This window comes from Diadema antillarum, unplaced genomic scaffold (assembly GCF_040938485.1).
Source record: "Diadema antillarum isolate AM-2024a unplaced genomic scaffold, OU_Dant_1.0 seq00001598_RagTag, whole genome shotgun sequence".
NCBI lineage: Eukaryota > Metazoa > Echinodermata > Echinoidea > Diadematoida > Diadematidae > Diadema > Diadema antillarum.
In genome coordinates this window covers 208,672-225,142 of record NW_027272314.1, presented here as the reverse complement: position 1 = coordinate 225,142, position 16,471 = coordinate 208,672, and the positions used below count along the sequence as shown (strand labels likewise).

The 16,471-nt window shown below is 40.2% G+C and overlaps 2 protein-coding genes across 2 annotated transcripts in view; both read left to right on the top strand.

Moving 5' to 3' along the window:
* LOC139710999 (multiple epidermal growth factor-like domains protein 8) overlaps positions 1-10,550 on the top strand; it is a 72,005-nt gene extending 61,455 nt beyond the window's left edge. Inside the window, exons 6-9 of the mRNA XM_071622915.1 lie at positions 252-468; positions 3,416-3,602; positions 5,540-5,670; positions 10,357-10,550. Of these exons, the coding sequence (XP_071479016.1) occupies positions 252-468; positions 3,416-3,602; positions 5,540-5,670; positions 10,357-10,550 (729 nt within the window). The remainder of the gene's footprint in view (positions 1-251; positions 469-3,415; positions 3,603-5,539; positions 5,671-10,356) is intronic.
* A 1,154-nt stretch (positions 10,551-11,704) lies between these two features.
* Positions 11,705-16,471, top strand: part of LOC139710998 (multiple epidermal growth factor-like domains protein 8) — a 32,806-nt gene continuing 28,039 nt past the window's right edge. Inside the window, exons 1-4 of the mRNA XM_071622914.1 lie at positions 11,705-12,014; positions 14,255-14,333; positions 15,531-15,711; positions 16,277-16,446. Coding sequence (XP_071479015.1) covers positions 11,944-12,014; positions 14,255-14,333; positions 15,531-15,711; positions 16,277-16,446 — 501 coding nt within the window. The 5' untranslated portion in view covers positions 11,705-11,943. The remainder of the gene's footprint in view (positions 12,015-14,254; positions 14,334-15,530; positions 15,712-16,276; positions 16,447-16,471) is intronic.

Sequence of the window (16,471 nt, the reverse complement as noted above, 5' to 3'; positions counted from 1 at the left end):
CTAGTCATTGTGATTAAAAGTGAACAAAAGCTTGCTACAGATGCACGGTAGCATGTTTCCAGCGGCTGTGGTCATTGATCATAATGGTTTGATATCAAACTTCTCCCCAGTAAAGATCAATTCACCGCTCTTGGCCATCGAGATGGCAGATTTTTCTTGACCCAAATTCTCTTCACCAAAATTTTGTTGACTCATTCTTGATAATGAATATCCAAATGTAATGTACATCTGTTCATTTTTCTTGCCACCAGAGTGGTCGATACGGTCACACTATGGAGCTTTATGACAACCAGCTCCTGGTCTTTGGAGGAAGGCTGGCCAACGGTTCGAGGTCCAACGAGCTCTGGTCTTTTGACCTTTCCACCCTGACCTGGGAACTCCTTCCTGCTGGAACCGAGTCAGTCCCACCTGGCATTTCACAACACTCCTCCTGTATAGTGGAATACTCCTATCTTGTCATTCTTGGAGGTGAGTTGGAAAAACAAGAGTAATTTCTTATAATGTGTAGGCCACAGTAGGGATTTCTTACACTGTACAGGCCACAGTACTTTAGTGATTTCTTATACTGTATAGGTCACATTAGGGATTTCTTATACTGTATAGGCTACAGTAGGGATTTCTTATACTGTATAGGCCACAGTAAGTATTTCTTATACTGTATCCCATAGGTCATCATAGGGATTTCTTATATTGTACAGACCACTTTGGGGATATGTTTTGCTGTGTAGTCCACAGTAGGATTTCTTGTGTAGTGGTGATTTCTTTACACTGTACAGGACACAGTACTGATTTCCTATACTGTATAGACCACAGATATGATTTTCTATACTGTATAGAGTATCAAAGTGTAAGGCCATAGCCACTCATTGCCATGCAAACTATGTCTAAACTATGTCTAAACAACCTCATCTGACCTGGTCTGTAAACACCATTGTTGCTAACCATGCTTCCACCTGGTTTCAACCCAGGCTGTAACAAAAGACTGGCATCACTTTGTAGGTGCCCTATTAGCCACCGTAGTGATTTCTTATGCTGTATAGTCCATAGTTTCTGTACTTAAAACCTGTAGTATTTTGCAAACTGAGACTTCTGAAAGCAGTGAATTACAATAGAACTTTCGAGAATGGTTACATTCGTAATTGAAGGCCACAACTAGTTGTCCCTTTTCCAAGTATCGTAGGTTAGCAATTTCCTGCCATGGGGATGGTTTACATTGCATTTGTGAAGTGGAATACAACATTTGCCCTGTCGTTAATAATTTGCAAATATCAATTAGTTCTTGGAACCCTGGATGATAAAACCACTGCAGAGAATATGGCACCTGCAGTATGCTGATGAATACAACTGTACGATTACTATCGACAGAGAGTCCATACTGCTCCGTAAAAGTAGTGGAGGTGTAAATGTTCAGTGAAAAACTGTTCACCAAAAATGAAAAGCTTGATCAATATGGATCAGTCAGGCTGGAATGGAAATAAGTGAGCATATACATCCTGTTCAATTGGTGTACAGGGTGCTAAAAACCAAATGCAGGCTTAATGGGCAAGTTCAACTCAACTACAAGATGTAGGACAAAAAAAAACAAACCCAATACTGAGGGGGCACTTTGCCTTTTATACGGGGCACTTGCTTAAATGGTCTTTTTGGTACAAATGGATGAAAGTCTTTAAAATTTTGCTTTTAAATTTTACCCTGCTCTGTGCAGTATAATTGCAGTTGATATGTTCAGTCTGAAAATAAAAATGAGCATACAATTGTAGATTTGATTATAACAGTGGATGGTACCCGGTAGTTAATTTGTGATTAAAGTCATCGACTCTGCGTGAATTTCTTGTTGCATGCGCTCAGTGCCACTATCACACAACATACTTCAACAGTTATATAATTTCACTCTTCATTTAATACACACATGTATTCAGTATAAACATGCTTTGATAGAGGCAAGCTGAATTTTCCGTCGGGAGGGCAGCTGCAGTTGACACGCTCGCTGTTCGCTATGCTGAGACGTCTGACATTTAAAACGCATAAATTAGCATGAAGTGTAGCTTGGTAGACTGCAGCACTGGATTGTGATGCAAGATATTTTGTAGGGTTCTGTACTTAACCTGATTGCATGTACATGTACATTATTTACTTTCTGTGCCTTCGATGGAACATGGAGTGGAATATTAGTGCCTCAAATTCCTATACAACAGGGCAGTGTAATAAAGTAACAGTCCATAACGATGAGATGATGTATCAAAGGGGACTTCAATATTTATTGCAAAACACTGGTGTCTATACATTGAAATATGCCAGTTCAAGAATCATCCGAATCCCCCATACTAACACTCATTGATTATTTAAAACTGTATCAATATACAACTTGTATTGTGTAAAGCTTGTACATGCTTGCACATACACTGAATGTACATAGTATGTACATACTGTATACATGCATAGTATGTAATGTATTCTTTGCAATATGTGTGGATGTACTCTTGTCTGTTTTAGCTATTTGTATGATTGCTCGCTATCTGGCATATACTGTGTGTATGTGTGTGTGTGTGAGTGTACATACAATGTACATTTGTGCTTGCTGAAATTTTTAAGTACTGTATCAAGCAGTACATGTACGTTAACCCTTTGTGGTTAACTAGTCAGTATGTAAAGCTGATAACTACATTTCGTCGGTTGAGAATGAGAACGGCGTTAAGTTGTCTCCAACTCTATGGGTTTTGTGGCAACTTAACAGTCTTCTCGTTCTCACCCAACAATTTGTAGTACACATATTTACCTTAATCATTTTAAGTATATTTCATTAAAAAAAAGCAAAATGATTTTGGAATGAAAAATTATTTTTGCAAGACTATTCATCTTTTTTTCATACTATTTTCCAATTACCTCAAAGTAAGAAAAAATGGATTATATATTTTTGTATCATCAGAATCTTTTTGCTTTTTTTGTTTCAATGCGCATCAGTATATTTTGATGTGCAGATGTTAGCAACACTGATAATGTGTGTTTTGCTAAAATCATGTCGTGACAGTCCATTATTTAAAGTCAAATATACGTAATCTTCATGGGCACAGTGTAAAAATATGTGAGTATGAAAATTTCCAACAGTGTTAGCAACACTGATAATGTGTGTTTTGCTAAAATCATGTCGTGACAGTCCATTATTTAAAGTCAAATATACGTAATCTTCATGGGCACAGTGTAAAAATATGTGAGTATGAAAATTTCCAACAGTGTTAGCAACACTGATAATGTGTATTTTGCTAAAATCATGTCGTGACAGTCCATTATTTAAAGTCAAATATACGTAATCTTCATGGGCACAGTGTAAAAATATATAGGTATGAAAATTTCCTCTCTTTTTCATATAAAGTCCTGTCACATGATCTTTCTTATCTTCCATTTCGTGTAATCGCAGGCGAGAGCGAAGATGACTTCTTCTTAGGGACCATCTACAAGTACGACCTGCAGGTTCCCAGCGGCTGGGAAGAGATCATTCCGGTCGGGGGCGTGGTCAGCCAGTTCAAGCTGAGGGACCACAGCAGCGTCTATCACTACGACACCAAGTCCATCATCGTCTTTGGGGGCATCCACGCCAACGCAGAGTAAGGTTCCCCAAGATTAACTAGGTTAACCCGTTTCACCTACAGGTTTGAGTCCTCACATCAAATCAGGCCGTGCAACTTTGTTGTTGGTTTTGTGATGCACGGTCACATATGTACATCGAAGTGTACGCTCGACAGTAACTTTCCACCCCAGTCGATATTCTTCAGCTGCCTGTGTAGAATTTTAATACAGCTGTACACAATTGAAGACCTGAAAATGAGAACGACCCAGGTCCAATTTTTTTTTTTTGCCAAATTCAGTTTGACATGGGAAATTGTAGCTTATGCATGGACTCATCTTGTGTGTTAATGATAAATCCTAATTACCCCCAGAAGTGCCTGAAATGAATGAGTGAAATCTTATATGAATGTAAAAATGACCCAAGTCCAGGACTTGGGTCATTTTTACATTCATATTATAGCGCCCTCTCTCATCACTTCTCTCATCTCATATAGCAGCCTATCCTGTATATGATTCAAAGAATGACCCAAGTCCATCACACAAAATGGCCTCTCCACAATTAATGTAAACGTTAATTGTCATAATGATATATATTCTAATTTCTATATACAATGTTGCCTTCCCATCGCATTTAGATAGAATATCATTGGACAAATTAAAAAGATATTAAGTTTTTTTAAGGTTACTCGAAATGGCCTTCCATGGACTTGGGATATTCAGACACTCAATTCTTTACAGGGATTCTCGAATATTAAATCCAAGTTGGGCCAGCCTTGCCACTTCATAGTAACCCCACGCTACTGGGTGTATAACCCGCTGAGGACGGGCTAATTTTGCTACAACACGCATTTTCCATAGCCCCCTGCCTGAGTATACTCGGGACTGGGTCCTTAAAACTCTCTGTTCACATAGATAGTGTCATTCCCCCATAGGGTTAATTCGCTGCCCTACTGCCTTCTACTGTAAACAGTAGATTAACCCTTTGGTGCCTAGAGATCTCCTGCAATACCATCCTCCACAGCAGCCATAATACAGCAGAAGGATGTATCTGACCTACACACTGGGAGAAATAAAACTGAGAATAGTTGCTTTAAAGTTTTGGCATTTGCATTTGCCTTAAAGCCACAGGATGAAATGTTTGATGGAGCTTGTCTGAGGATTTGCTTTTACACTTGATAAATTATTTTCTGCCATTTCTTAGTTCAGTCTGTTCATCACCATAATTAAAGTCAATTTGATCTAGATACATGTACACCCTTCTGGCAGCAAAATTTGACAAGAGCTGTATTAGTCTCTTTATGACCAAAGGTTGTAGTAAGAGATGTACACCATTTTGCCATCAAATGTGCCCCAAATGTGATAATATCTTGAGGTATCTTGTATTTCCATTTAAATGAAAAATCTAGCACTTATGTGAGTTGGCTATTACATTTTTTAACCCCATAGACACTCATCATTTTACACAGTAAACCCTTTTTGTCATATTTACGGCTGTACTCTCCAGCTGGAGCAGTCATCAGTTTCACACTCGTATCGCACACCTACAACAAGGATTCAAGGATTGGAATTAGTCATGAAGATTAGATAGCAGAATGGCTTGATGCAAGACTGATATGAACTAGGCAAACATACACACATACAAAATAATGTATTCTCAAGCACCCGCACTGCACACATACACATGTGTCCAAAAAGCTACTTGTATCTTATTCCAACAAACATTGATTTATGGGGGACTGTATTTTTTTTTTGTCCTGTTGTATTTTTTTTTCCTTTGAACATGACAGAATAACATCTTTAGTGTACCCTTTATCATTCCACAACACATGAAAGAATGTATGTATATATATTAAAAGTACCTAACCCCAATTTTCTCTGGTAAAGAGTTTTATACAGCATGCTACAGATGTTAGCAGCTGTTGAAAAGGAATATTATAAGTCCATGTAAACAATGTTGTCTTTCTTTCCAACACAGTCAGCGTCACAACTCCCTGTATGCCTTCCAGTTTGAGGAGCGCTACTGGACTGTGCTATCCCAGAGTAATTCCATCCGAGAGAGGTCCTTCCATTCTGCGAACATCATTGGAAACTACATGGTCGTCTATGGTAAGTCACAGGTACCTCTGTTCCGTTCAGGTGTGCCGACATGGATCTCTAGCTGTGGGACTATGGAAATGGAACATTACTCTGAAAGCTAATACCCTTTGCTTTCTTCAGAGATGCAAATTGTCACTTTTTTTGTTTTGCACCACTTTGTACTTTTTTGTTGTTGCCAAAAATACAATATACTGCAGGGTTCATGGAAAATACTATATTTTCCCAAAAGGTAAAACTACACATGTATATTGCAGGAAACACAAGAATACTGTTTTTTTTTTCATAAAAAATATGGGTTTTTTCATCAAAAATATGTTTGTTTGTTTTTTTCAGTCCTTTGAATACTGCAATGGTGTGGACCAAGTTGGTATCCCTGCTCCTTCAAGTGATACGCACAGACTGTGTGCAGAGATGCCAAGTTCAAAAAACTTTTATGAGTGAGATTTTTATGACTCGGTGTCTCGGCGCTCACGCGCATGCGCACGCGAAAGAGGAGGGTGTCCCCCTCCCATGGTAGGGAGCTTTTTTGAATTATTAGCTCTTAATGATGTGATCTGGTGCATACTTAAAGATAATAAAAAGTTTTGGTACCTCAAAAGCTTCCCTGAATTTCCTTGTCTTGGTTTGTGTTTCATGTTAAAGTACGTTGTCTGTGAGAATTACTCGCTCCAAAGTGCTCTCATGTCTTAGTAATCATGCAATAATGGTTTCGTACCAGAGCCGACGCTGACCAGCGTCGATAAATATTGTACGAAACCACTGACTGCGGCCAGCAGCGTGCAGCCCATTGTACGCATAGCTAACTGCGACCAGCAGCCCCATACGCATAGCGTAATGGGGCTTCGCAATGTAGCATTCAGGATCATGACAGAATTAGTATCGCGGGTAAATGTCAACTTAAAATCCAAAACATTTTTCGATTTGAAGACTTACCAATTAAGTTGAAGTATTGAAAACAGGCTTCGAACAACGTTTGGTTCTGCCAATAGTCCCTTTCTGTTTGAATTGATGACTGAATGTGACTCGGTCGAGAGGACCTTGGGAGAGCTACATACACTGGATACCATGGCCAGCGCATGCGCACACAAACATCTTATCCGTTCATGGATTTGAAATTTGTGTGCATGTGATGTGTTCGCATGCACTGGCTGTAGTATTCAGTGTACTGTATGTAGCTCTCCTAAGGTCCTGTCAACCGAGTCACATTCAGTCATCAATTCGAACAGAAAGGGACTATAGGCAGAACCAAACGTTGCCCGAAGCCTGTTTTCAATACTTCAAGTTAATTGGTAAGTCTTCAAATTGAAGAATTTATGGGATTTTAAGTTGACATTTACCCTGCGATACTAAATCTGTCATGATCCTGAATGCTACAATGCGAAGCCCGATTACGCTATGCGTATGGGACTGCTGGTCGCTATGCGTATGGGGCTGCTGATCGCAGTTAATTGCATGATTACTAAGACATGAGAGCACTTTGGGGCGAGTAAGTCTCACAGTGTTAGTTATATGAAAGGTACTTTAACCTGAAACACAAACTAAGACAAGGAAATTCAAGGACACTTTTGAGGTACCAAAACTTTTTATTATCTTTAAGTGACTATTTTTTACTATATTTTGAAAGGCAAAAGGGAAATATACCTTCAATTGCAACTATCACTCTAATCCTTTGAGCTATGCTCCTTAATTTTGGCCCAAATTGCAGACTTCACCAGATGCGTGAGAAAAATGGTTGCCATGCGTGAGATCGTGAGACAGACCCTAAATGCTTGAGTCTCACGCAGAATGCGTGAGACTTGGTAGCTCTGTGTGCGCACAACACACATTTTGAGTCATGTTTGAGTAGGGCTCCCTCAGCTGTCAATGTTTGCTCACTTTTTGTAAAGTCGAAGACATGATACCAGTCTGGCTTATGCTGAAGAAAATCAAACAGAAGATGTTTGCTTATGTTCTGTGTTTATTCATTGGCCTTATCAAATCAGACTTCACGTTGCGTCTGTGCAGGAAAGGTTTAGATAAGTGTTGCAGCCTTGACATGAAAACTTTGGCTGCTTTATCTTAAATGGTACAATTAGAGGAATGATATAGTTTTGGTTGAGATGGGGATTCAGGTTATAACTTTTGGTGAGATAAGTAGAAACCATTTATTTGAAATATTAAAGAGCATACCATTCTAAGAAGTATTCCAAGTTTATTTGATGAAAGCAGGTTACTGGTTTTGAAATGGCTGAGATATATTGAGTGGTCCTGATGAAGGTGGGACTCATCTTTTGTTAGGAAATCTTTGTTTTACTTTGTATATCTTTTTTCCCCTTTTTTCTTTGGATATTCTCAACTATTACAAAACCAATTTGGATCAATTAAACTATCAGTTCCTCTTAGAATTGTATGCTCTTAATTGTTTCATATAATTTTTTCCAGTTATCTTGCAAAAAATATAAATATATCACCTAAATCTCCATCTCTACCATTTAGCTATTCCCTCCTTTAATATCTATCCCACACAAAGGTTTCCTTGACTCTTGTCGCTTAGTCTTCCATAAAAGCTGGTAGTCTGAAAACGTGAATTCTAGACTGAATCCACAGAGGGGAATCATTCATTCGTAATGCTAAATATTGAAATAGTTTCATTCTTGAACGTGCAAATAAAAAGTTCTATGACTGGAATATTACTGAAAATGTGCTTAATTGAGCTTTAATGGGGGGAAGGGTTGGAAAAATGTATGACAACTTTCTTGAGATAAGGCTACTATCAACCTTATAGTAGAAGTCTTTCATAGATCAAGGCTGGATCAAGGATTTTTACGTTACACATGTTCCTAGCTGGAGGGGATACATGTAGGTCTTATTATTGGTAAACCTTTGTCAAGGTCTCTCTATGTTATTTGAGGAAGATTTCAGGAGTTCATTAATTAGTCTATTTCCTTTTATTTCTGTTAATATGAAAAATCATTTTCAGTATGTGACTTGAAACATTTTGTATATTTTTAGCTCACCTGAGCCAAAGGCTCAAGTGAGCTATTGCGATCGCCCTTCGTCCGGCGTCCGTCGTGCGTCGTGCGTCGTGCGTCGTGCGTCGTCCGTCGTCCGTCGTCCGTCGTCCGTCGTGCGTCGTGCGTCGTGCGTAAACTTTTTACATTTTCATCTTCTTCTTGAAAACCCCAAGACCGATTTTCATCAAACTTGGCAGGTAGCATCCCTAGGGGGTTAGGAACTCAATTTGTTAAAATGGGCACCATGCCCCACCCAGGGGGCCCCCAGGGGGCCCCCAGGGGGGCCCAAACCCCCAAAATTAAGGAATCTGTAAAAATCTTCTTCTCTAGAACCAGAAGTGATAGAGCTAAGTTAATACTATGAGTTAGTACATTGATGACTGTAGTTTCAAGTTTGTTCATGGCAGAATCAGGGGTGCCCCCCTTGGGACCCAGGGGAGGGGGGTGGGGAAGGGTTCTAATAGGGCCTAAATTGTACATTTTCATCTTCTTCTTGAGAACCCCGTGACCCATTTTCACCAAACTTGGCAGGTAGCATCCCTAGGGGGTTAGGAAGTCAATTTGTTAAAAATGGGCACCATGCCCCACCCAGGGGGCCCTCAGGGGGCCCAAGCCCCCCAAAATTAAGGATTCTGCAAAAATCTTCTTCTCTAGAACCCGAAGTGATAGTGCTTAGTTAATACTATGAGTTAGTACATTGATGACTGTAGTTTCAAGTTTGTTCATGGCAGAATCAGGGGTGCCCCCCTTGGGACCCAGGGGAGGGGGTGAGGAGGGGTCCTAATGGGGCCTAAATTGTACATTTTTATCGTCTTCTTGAGAACCCCATGACCCATTTTCACCAAACTTGGCAGGTAGCATCCCTAGGGGGTTAGGATCTCAATTTGTTAAAATGGGCACCATGCCCCACCCAGGGGGCCCCCAGGGGTCCCAAACCCCCCAAATGAAGGAATCTTTATAAATCTTCTCTAGAATCAGAAGTTATAGAGCTGAGATAATACTATGAGTGAGTACATTAATGACTGTAGTTTCAAGTTTGTTCATAGGAGATCCAGGGGTGCCCCTCTTGGGTAGGGGGGGAGGGGGGTGGTTGGAAGGGTCCAAATGGGGGCCTGAATTGTACATTTTCATCTTCTTCCTGAAAACCTCATGATGGATTTTGTCAAACTTGGCAGGTAGCATCCCTAGGGGGTCAGGATCTCAATTTATCAAAATGGGCACCATGCCCCACCCAGAGGGCCCCAGGGGGCCCCAATCCCCCCAAATTAAGGAATCTTAAAAAAAATTGGGCCTTTATTGTACATTTTCATCTTCTACTTGAGAATGCCTGGTCAAATTTTGGTAGAGCTGTGAATAATTTAGGTTAGTGACTGCGTGAAAGGTGAACTTGCGATACTCAGGTGAGCGCTAGACCCGCGGGTCTCTTGTTTTTTCTACTTTTTTTTTTTTGTGTGATAGAAGCCATGAGTGTGTATCTAATGCTTAGAAAGAGAGCCAAACAAAGCCAAACAAACAAATAAGTAAAAATGTTCCAGTGAGAAAAAGACAAATTGTCTCACAAGACGTGCATGACCTTCGCAAAGATATGTGATTGCGCTTTGTTTGAATTATGATAAATGTCAAAACCGTGATTATATAAACTGTTGACATTTCCTTCAATTTATGATATTTCTTTGTTTGCTTTTGGTGTTTGAAACTTTAGGAGGCAACGTCCACGACCACATCATAGCCTATCAGGACCTGGACCACACCGACGACTACGGGGTCCACGAGAAGTGTTTTGAGGAGGGCGTGGAGCTCTACCACCTGGGCTGTCACAAGTGGATCTCCTTCAGCGAACTGGCCCAGGACTTTATCGGTAGGACCAGTCCCAAACTTCCTCTTTTCGGTGTTTAGGAGTTTCTTGCAAATGTCAGCCTCTGCACACACTGAGGAAAAGAGTAGTCTTATTTTCTTCATGGTTTGTTTGATTTTGCACAGTTTTCGACAAATTGATCATGTAACTATTGAGATAGTAGTAATAGTACTGTAAGAGTTGTTTCTTTCGCGGTGGTTTTATTTTTGCGCTTTGAGGTTGGACCGCGAATTTAACATCACGCGAAAATGTTTTGAATTCGCTGCTTGTTACAACCTACGCTATTGCGCACATGCACACACAAAGATTCCGCGCTTTAAGTGTATTGATGGTCAACACACACACAGCGATACCGCGCAATGTAGGTACAAGCATCTTATAAAGTACTCGAGAGACGGGATTTCGGGTAAGCTTGCCTTTAATTCTAATTTCTATTTAATGAATGAAAGAATAATTGGATTATAGTTTGGGTTTTCATGTGCAAAATTAAACAGTTTTTGCCAACTGTGAATTCACAGATTTTGCCGACCGCGAATTTAAACACACGCGAAAAAGTCGGCACCGATGGAAACCGCGAAAGTATCTGTACGCGAAAGAAACCACTTTTACAGTAGTAGAAGTAGTCAGAGTGGTTGCCATCTTCTTCACCGTCATGGTAGTTGTCATTGTTATAATTGTGGTAGTAGTAGTAATAGTAGTAGTAGTTGTTGTACTGATAGTAGTGGAAGTTCAGTATACCTGCCATAGCGACCACCTGTCTATAGCGGCCATCTGCCGTATATTACTAAACTCATTTCCCCCAGTAGAAAAGTCATGTAAAAGACCCTGTCAATAGTGGCCCCCTGTCTACAACGGCCATTTTTTTTTGTGTCTCCCTTGGGTGGCCACTGTAAACAGGTGTGACTGTAGTAGTAGAAGTACATATAGTAGTCGTCGTTGTTGTTGCTGTCGCCGTGTTATCATTGCCGTCATCGTCGAGGTGGTAGTAGCAGTAGAGACCACCTTGTCAGACCCATCGACACATATTCTTACTTGTAATTTCTGATATAGAGTCGCTATTAATCTCGAGTAAAATCTCACAGCTTTAGTGCGTGCATTTGTAAAAGTCGTAATTATAATCAGTTAACCATTAAAGACTTGATTGACTGAAGTGTGCTCATTTTTGCCATATGACGTTTTTCTCTGTCAGGCAAAGTTCTGCTTCTGCCTTTACTTTTGCAGCATTTCATTTTGTTAGATTGTGGCTGTCCATTTCAAATTAAGGAGTGTTTTGTCCATATGTTTCCTTTTTTTTTTTAAGACCCTGTAGATCGTAACTCATACAGCATCACAAGTGGACGATTCCATCATGCGGCGGTGGTGCGTGACGAAACCACCCTGATCATCGTCGGAGGTTACAACGGTGTCACGCTTGGAGACGTCTTGGCCATCAAGATGCCCGGCTCAGTGGCCACCAACCCCGCGACGAGAAACGAAAGTCGGGATCTCTGCACCATGCATATGAGGTAGAAATTTAGTGGAGACGAGTGAAGGGGGTGAAATTCAGAGGAGATACAAAGTGTGATGTTGTAGCCTTGGTTACAGAAAACCTCACCCAGCCCGAGTGTTTATTTGTGCACCGGTTCCTGCGACAATTGCTCCCATGAAATAACCCTATCTGTACGTTATGCCAAACATAAAACCTACCCCAAAACATAACCTTAATCCTAATCCTCACATCTATTGAGATTGTCGAAGATGATCGTGGTTGTGGGTAGATCGTCAATTTGTGTAACAAAACTGATAAGATGTGATCCAAACAAAAGGAAGTAATATGATACTTATTATGATCATGATTATGATTTTGATTTCTATAATGATCATTGTCACAGTGAACCTCTCGTAAGTTTAATCTCGTGGGACTGACTTAACATCTTTGACTTAATGTACAAGAGATAAAACAGTAGAAAATAATGACAAGGGAATGGTTCAAAGTATCAACTGAGGGAATATATGACTTTATGTGAGTTTGACGTATGCAAGGTGGACTATATTTTCATTATGATCATAATTGTAATTATTGTTTCATACCATGCCGCACATTGCCTTTGAAATATCAACCTGTTGAGGACAGACTGATTTTTTACTACAACACGCATTTCCCATAGACACTTGCCCAAGCATACTCAGGACTCGTCCTTAACCCGTTAAAGTGTGAAGTGGCTAACCAACTGAGAGGAAAGAAAAAGTAATTTGTACCCTTGTGTGTGTAGGAGTTAATACTGAACTGGCTCATTCATATAGTGCATCGATTGCAACCCACGTGGCCTTAAGCAGTTCAGCCTCCGATCAGATGTAGTCATAAAGACAATATTGATAATCCACCAGCTAATCTACCTTCAGTGACCACTACACAAACACCATACATCCTCTGTCCTTTCATTGCAACAGCCTTGATGACCAAATGACCTCGTGAATGCAAACTGACCGCTGAACTCTGTGACTCACAAACTGACCACTAAACAGGTTGACTTGCAAATTGACCTCCGAACATAATGAGTCACAGATAACCTTTTGACCGTTACAAACTATTCTAGATAACAAAACAGTGCAGATTTTTTTTTTTTCAAAAACAAAGAATTTTTGTACATAATAATCTAAAAAAAAATGTACAACATATTCCTGCCCTGATGTAGTAGTAAAAGTGTGTAAATGCAGAATGTATAGAAAATTACCTTACAGTGTATTTGCTTAATTTGCTTGCTATAGAATTTCAGTACATTGGAATGTCCTGTTAATTAGATTAAGATGACAAGCTACAAACGTGTGTAATTTGAGTGCATTTTCTGCATAAATGGGAGGAAAACTGAAAAAATAATGGGAATTTCATGAAGAAAGTCATATTGCACATTTGATTGAGACAAATTAGGAATGACAATAGAAATAATTAATTTTACCATGCATTTATTATTTCAAAATACCTGATGGGACACAGGCACGCCAAGTTCGATCCCTATCAGTTGATGAATGGCTGGTTGGGGGGGGGGGGGGGGGGGGAGGGGTGTAAAATATAAGATTGAACTCAACTGTTATCTAGGCCATTAGCCTGCAACGAGATCTCAAGCAGTGTCGTGCAGTTGTTCACCTAAAATACAATACAGTGGAAGTTTGATAAGCTCTTCCCACACGGCTGAGAGCACTTTACCGAAACCAAACTTTTGACGGGACCAGGTTGCAAATGTAATTTAAATAACACTGAGAAAAGTTATGTCTGAAATGACACGCACACACCTATTTGTATGTGTAACACATATACAGAAATCAAAGCCGATCATAATCGAACGTTGAGGACCCAAACCTGTGTGACTTTACAAAGTCTTGCTTGAAGTACCTGATAAGTGTATTTGCTCTTTCAGCATAGTTTACAGGCACTGTGCATGGTTATAGGGGATGGCTAAAAGGGGGGGGGGGGTGATACAGCTCAAAGAAGACTTTGATAAGTTGCAGGGAATACATTTAATTTCCCCTCTCGAAACTGAATAGCAATTTTAGTTGATTGAGATATGTATTTTCAAGAATCTGGTGTACGATTTTACGTATGCATAATGAAATTGCTACACAAATAAGATTTTGTATAGCAGTCAAATCACTATGTGATACCAGGAAAATTGTTCCCTGAGATGGGACCTTGGAATAAGAGGAATTGCTGTTTTTCCCCCTCAAAGGACTAAATGTGAATAAATTTGTTCTTCCTCCCCTTTCACAGTGATACAACCTGTGAGGTGGATCCAAGCTGTGGCTGGTGCACTGAGCCGGCCGGCTGCCTCAGCTTTTCAGCGAGTCAGGTGAGTTGGGGGCTGCAGTGATGCATGCACTGATTCAGAGCTGGCAAATTTCCCTAAAGGTCCTGTTTACCTTTGCGAGCAGTGATTTCAACTAATGTTCAAGATATCACATTTGATGCATATGTGTAGGTCTGTTGTGTCACAAAACATCCTACCATATAAAATTTTTGCAATTAAGCCTAAAATATAAGGAGATATCAGTGTTTTTCTCAATAAACCGCAACTGTAGACGGGTAAGTCTGGAAACTTTCTTATTATAACTATTGTTCACATTTTGTGTATATAACAACACTTAACATCAGTTATATGGATTCAGATTTTTACAGTGGTTGTTTCTATCCATAACTCACATTTTAGAACTATTTTTAAAGCACTAAAGCTGGGTTTTTGTTTCATCTGCAAATGGTAAATTATGCCTTTAAATGTGCAGGAAGGGTCCCTTGAAAACTTGAGGGATATTTCTTCTTATCCTGACTGGAGAATGTATAGAAGTCTAATCCCCCACCCCCACCATGAGAGGGGGAGGGGTTCTCCCCTTGTAGTTCAAACAGATAAGAGAACAAAGCAAAAACAAGAACAATAGTCCCAGATTGTGAGACTTAGGGGTGAGGGGGAGTTTGGGTTTTTAGTCTTCAGGGGCTGCCCTTGTACAAGCTGGCCATTTTAGACAAAATTTGCAGAAATTAAGCAAGCATGTGACACAGGGCTAGCATCCATACATAGAGACTCTTTAGAGCTGTGATGTTGAGTGTCAAATGAACGGAAGCAATTAAGGGGGGGGGGGAAACAATTTGTAGGTTATGATGTTTAAGTATTCTTTCTGCTCAAAGCATTACTGTATACGCCATATATTTCGCAAGTCTAAATTTTTGCTAATCGGGAACTCCTGACCATTTCATGAGTGGTTAAATTTGCGACCGTGAAGTCCTGTACTGAACGAAGAAGTGTATACGTGTATGTTACATTCACATCGAGATCAGAGTCAATATTTTTTGCGTGTCTTTAATTTTGCGAATAGCACCCGACTCACGAAATTCGTGAAAATAAAAACCTTGCGAAATATTTGGCGTATACAGTAGTGTATCATTCTGATTAAAAAATGTTAGATAAGACCACATTGTGGCTCATTTCCTCATAGTCTTGGTAAATACTAGTAACTTTTACTTCTCTTTTCCTGTCTTGTTCTACGTCCACCAGTCGTGTTCCGGTGATTTCACGGCCTCAACGTGCCCTGGTATCTGCAGCACCCTGATGACTTGTGAAGCCTGCATGGTGTGGGGACAGGGGCCCCAGACTTCCACCTTTGACCCCAATGTGACACGGGTCAACGGGCAGTGCGGTTGGTGCGTGCAGGATCGGCAGTGTTACCCACTCTCAGGTAAGGAGAGGTCATGTCCCTACAGGTTGTCTGTTTGCTATATGACTTGAGATGCTGTGCAGTAGTCGAAACCCACTGAATGGGACCAGGCTGACTTTTTACCTAGTCTGTGTGCCATTTATTAGCTGGCTCCCAAACCCCCAATTTCCTGAACCCTAATCAAGCGTAGCCAAAAAAGCCCGGCCTGTTTCGGGTTAAGGGATGATGAGCAGTAAGCACATAGTTTTAACTCACTGTACTTTATACTGTATAGTTCGACCTCGATTATTCAGACTTTTCTCTCAATTGGATATCTTCAAGCAGTAAAGATCCAAAAAAACTGAAAAAAAAAATTATATTATGCTGAACTAAAACTCCTACAAAAGTTAAATGATTTACTTAGATTATTCCAAACAGAAAGATGTTGTGAATTTTACATTCAAATGTTTACATTTCTGTAATAAAATGCAGCCCATATGTATTTATCGTATATTCATCTTTCAGTTGTTGTGATGAATCGTGCCTATTGATGTTTTGTGGCCAGTAGATGAAATTATTTTATTCTGTTGTTCTCGACTTCCTTCAGCTCCAAGCGGTCGATGCCAGAGTCCAGGTTCCTCGGAAACGACGTCCGGCTGGTGGGGTAGCAGTGGGACCTTCATCTCAGACTTTGCCCAGTGCAAGACCCACGACTTCCCTCCGGGCATGACGTGGATCAAGTACAGGCATCCGCAAAACTTGTCCCAGCCTGATGAGGTAAGTTTTGTTGTGATGGTTGTCA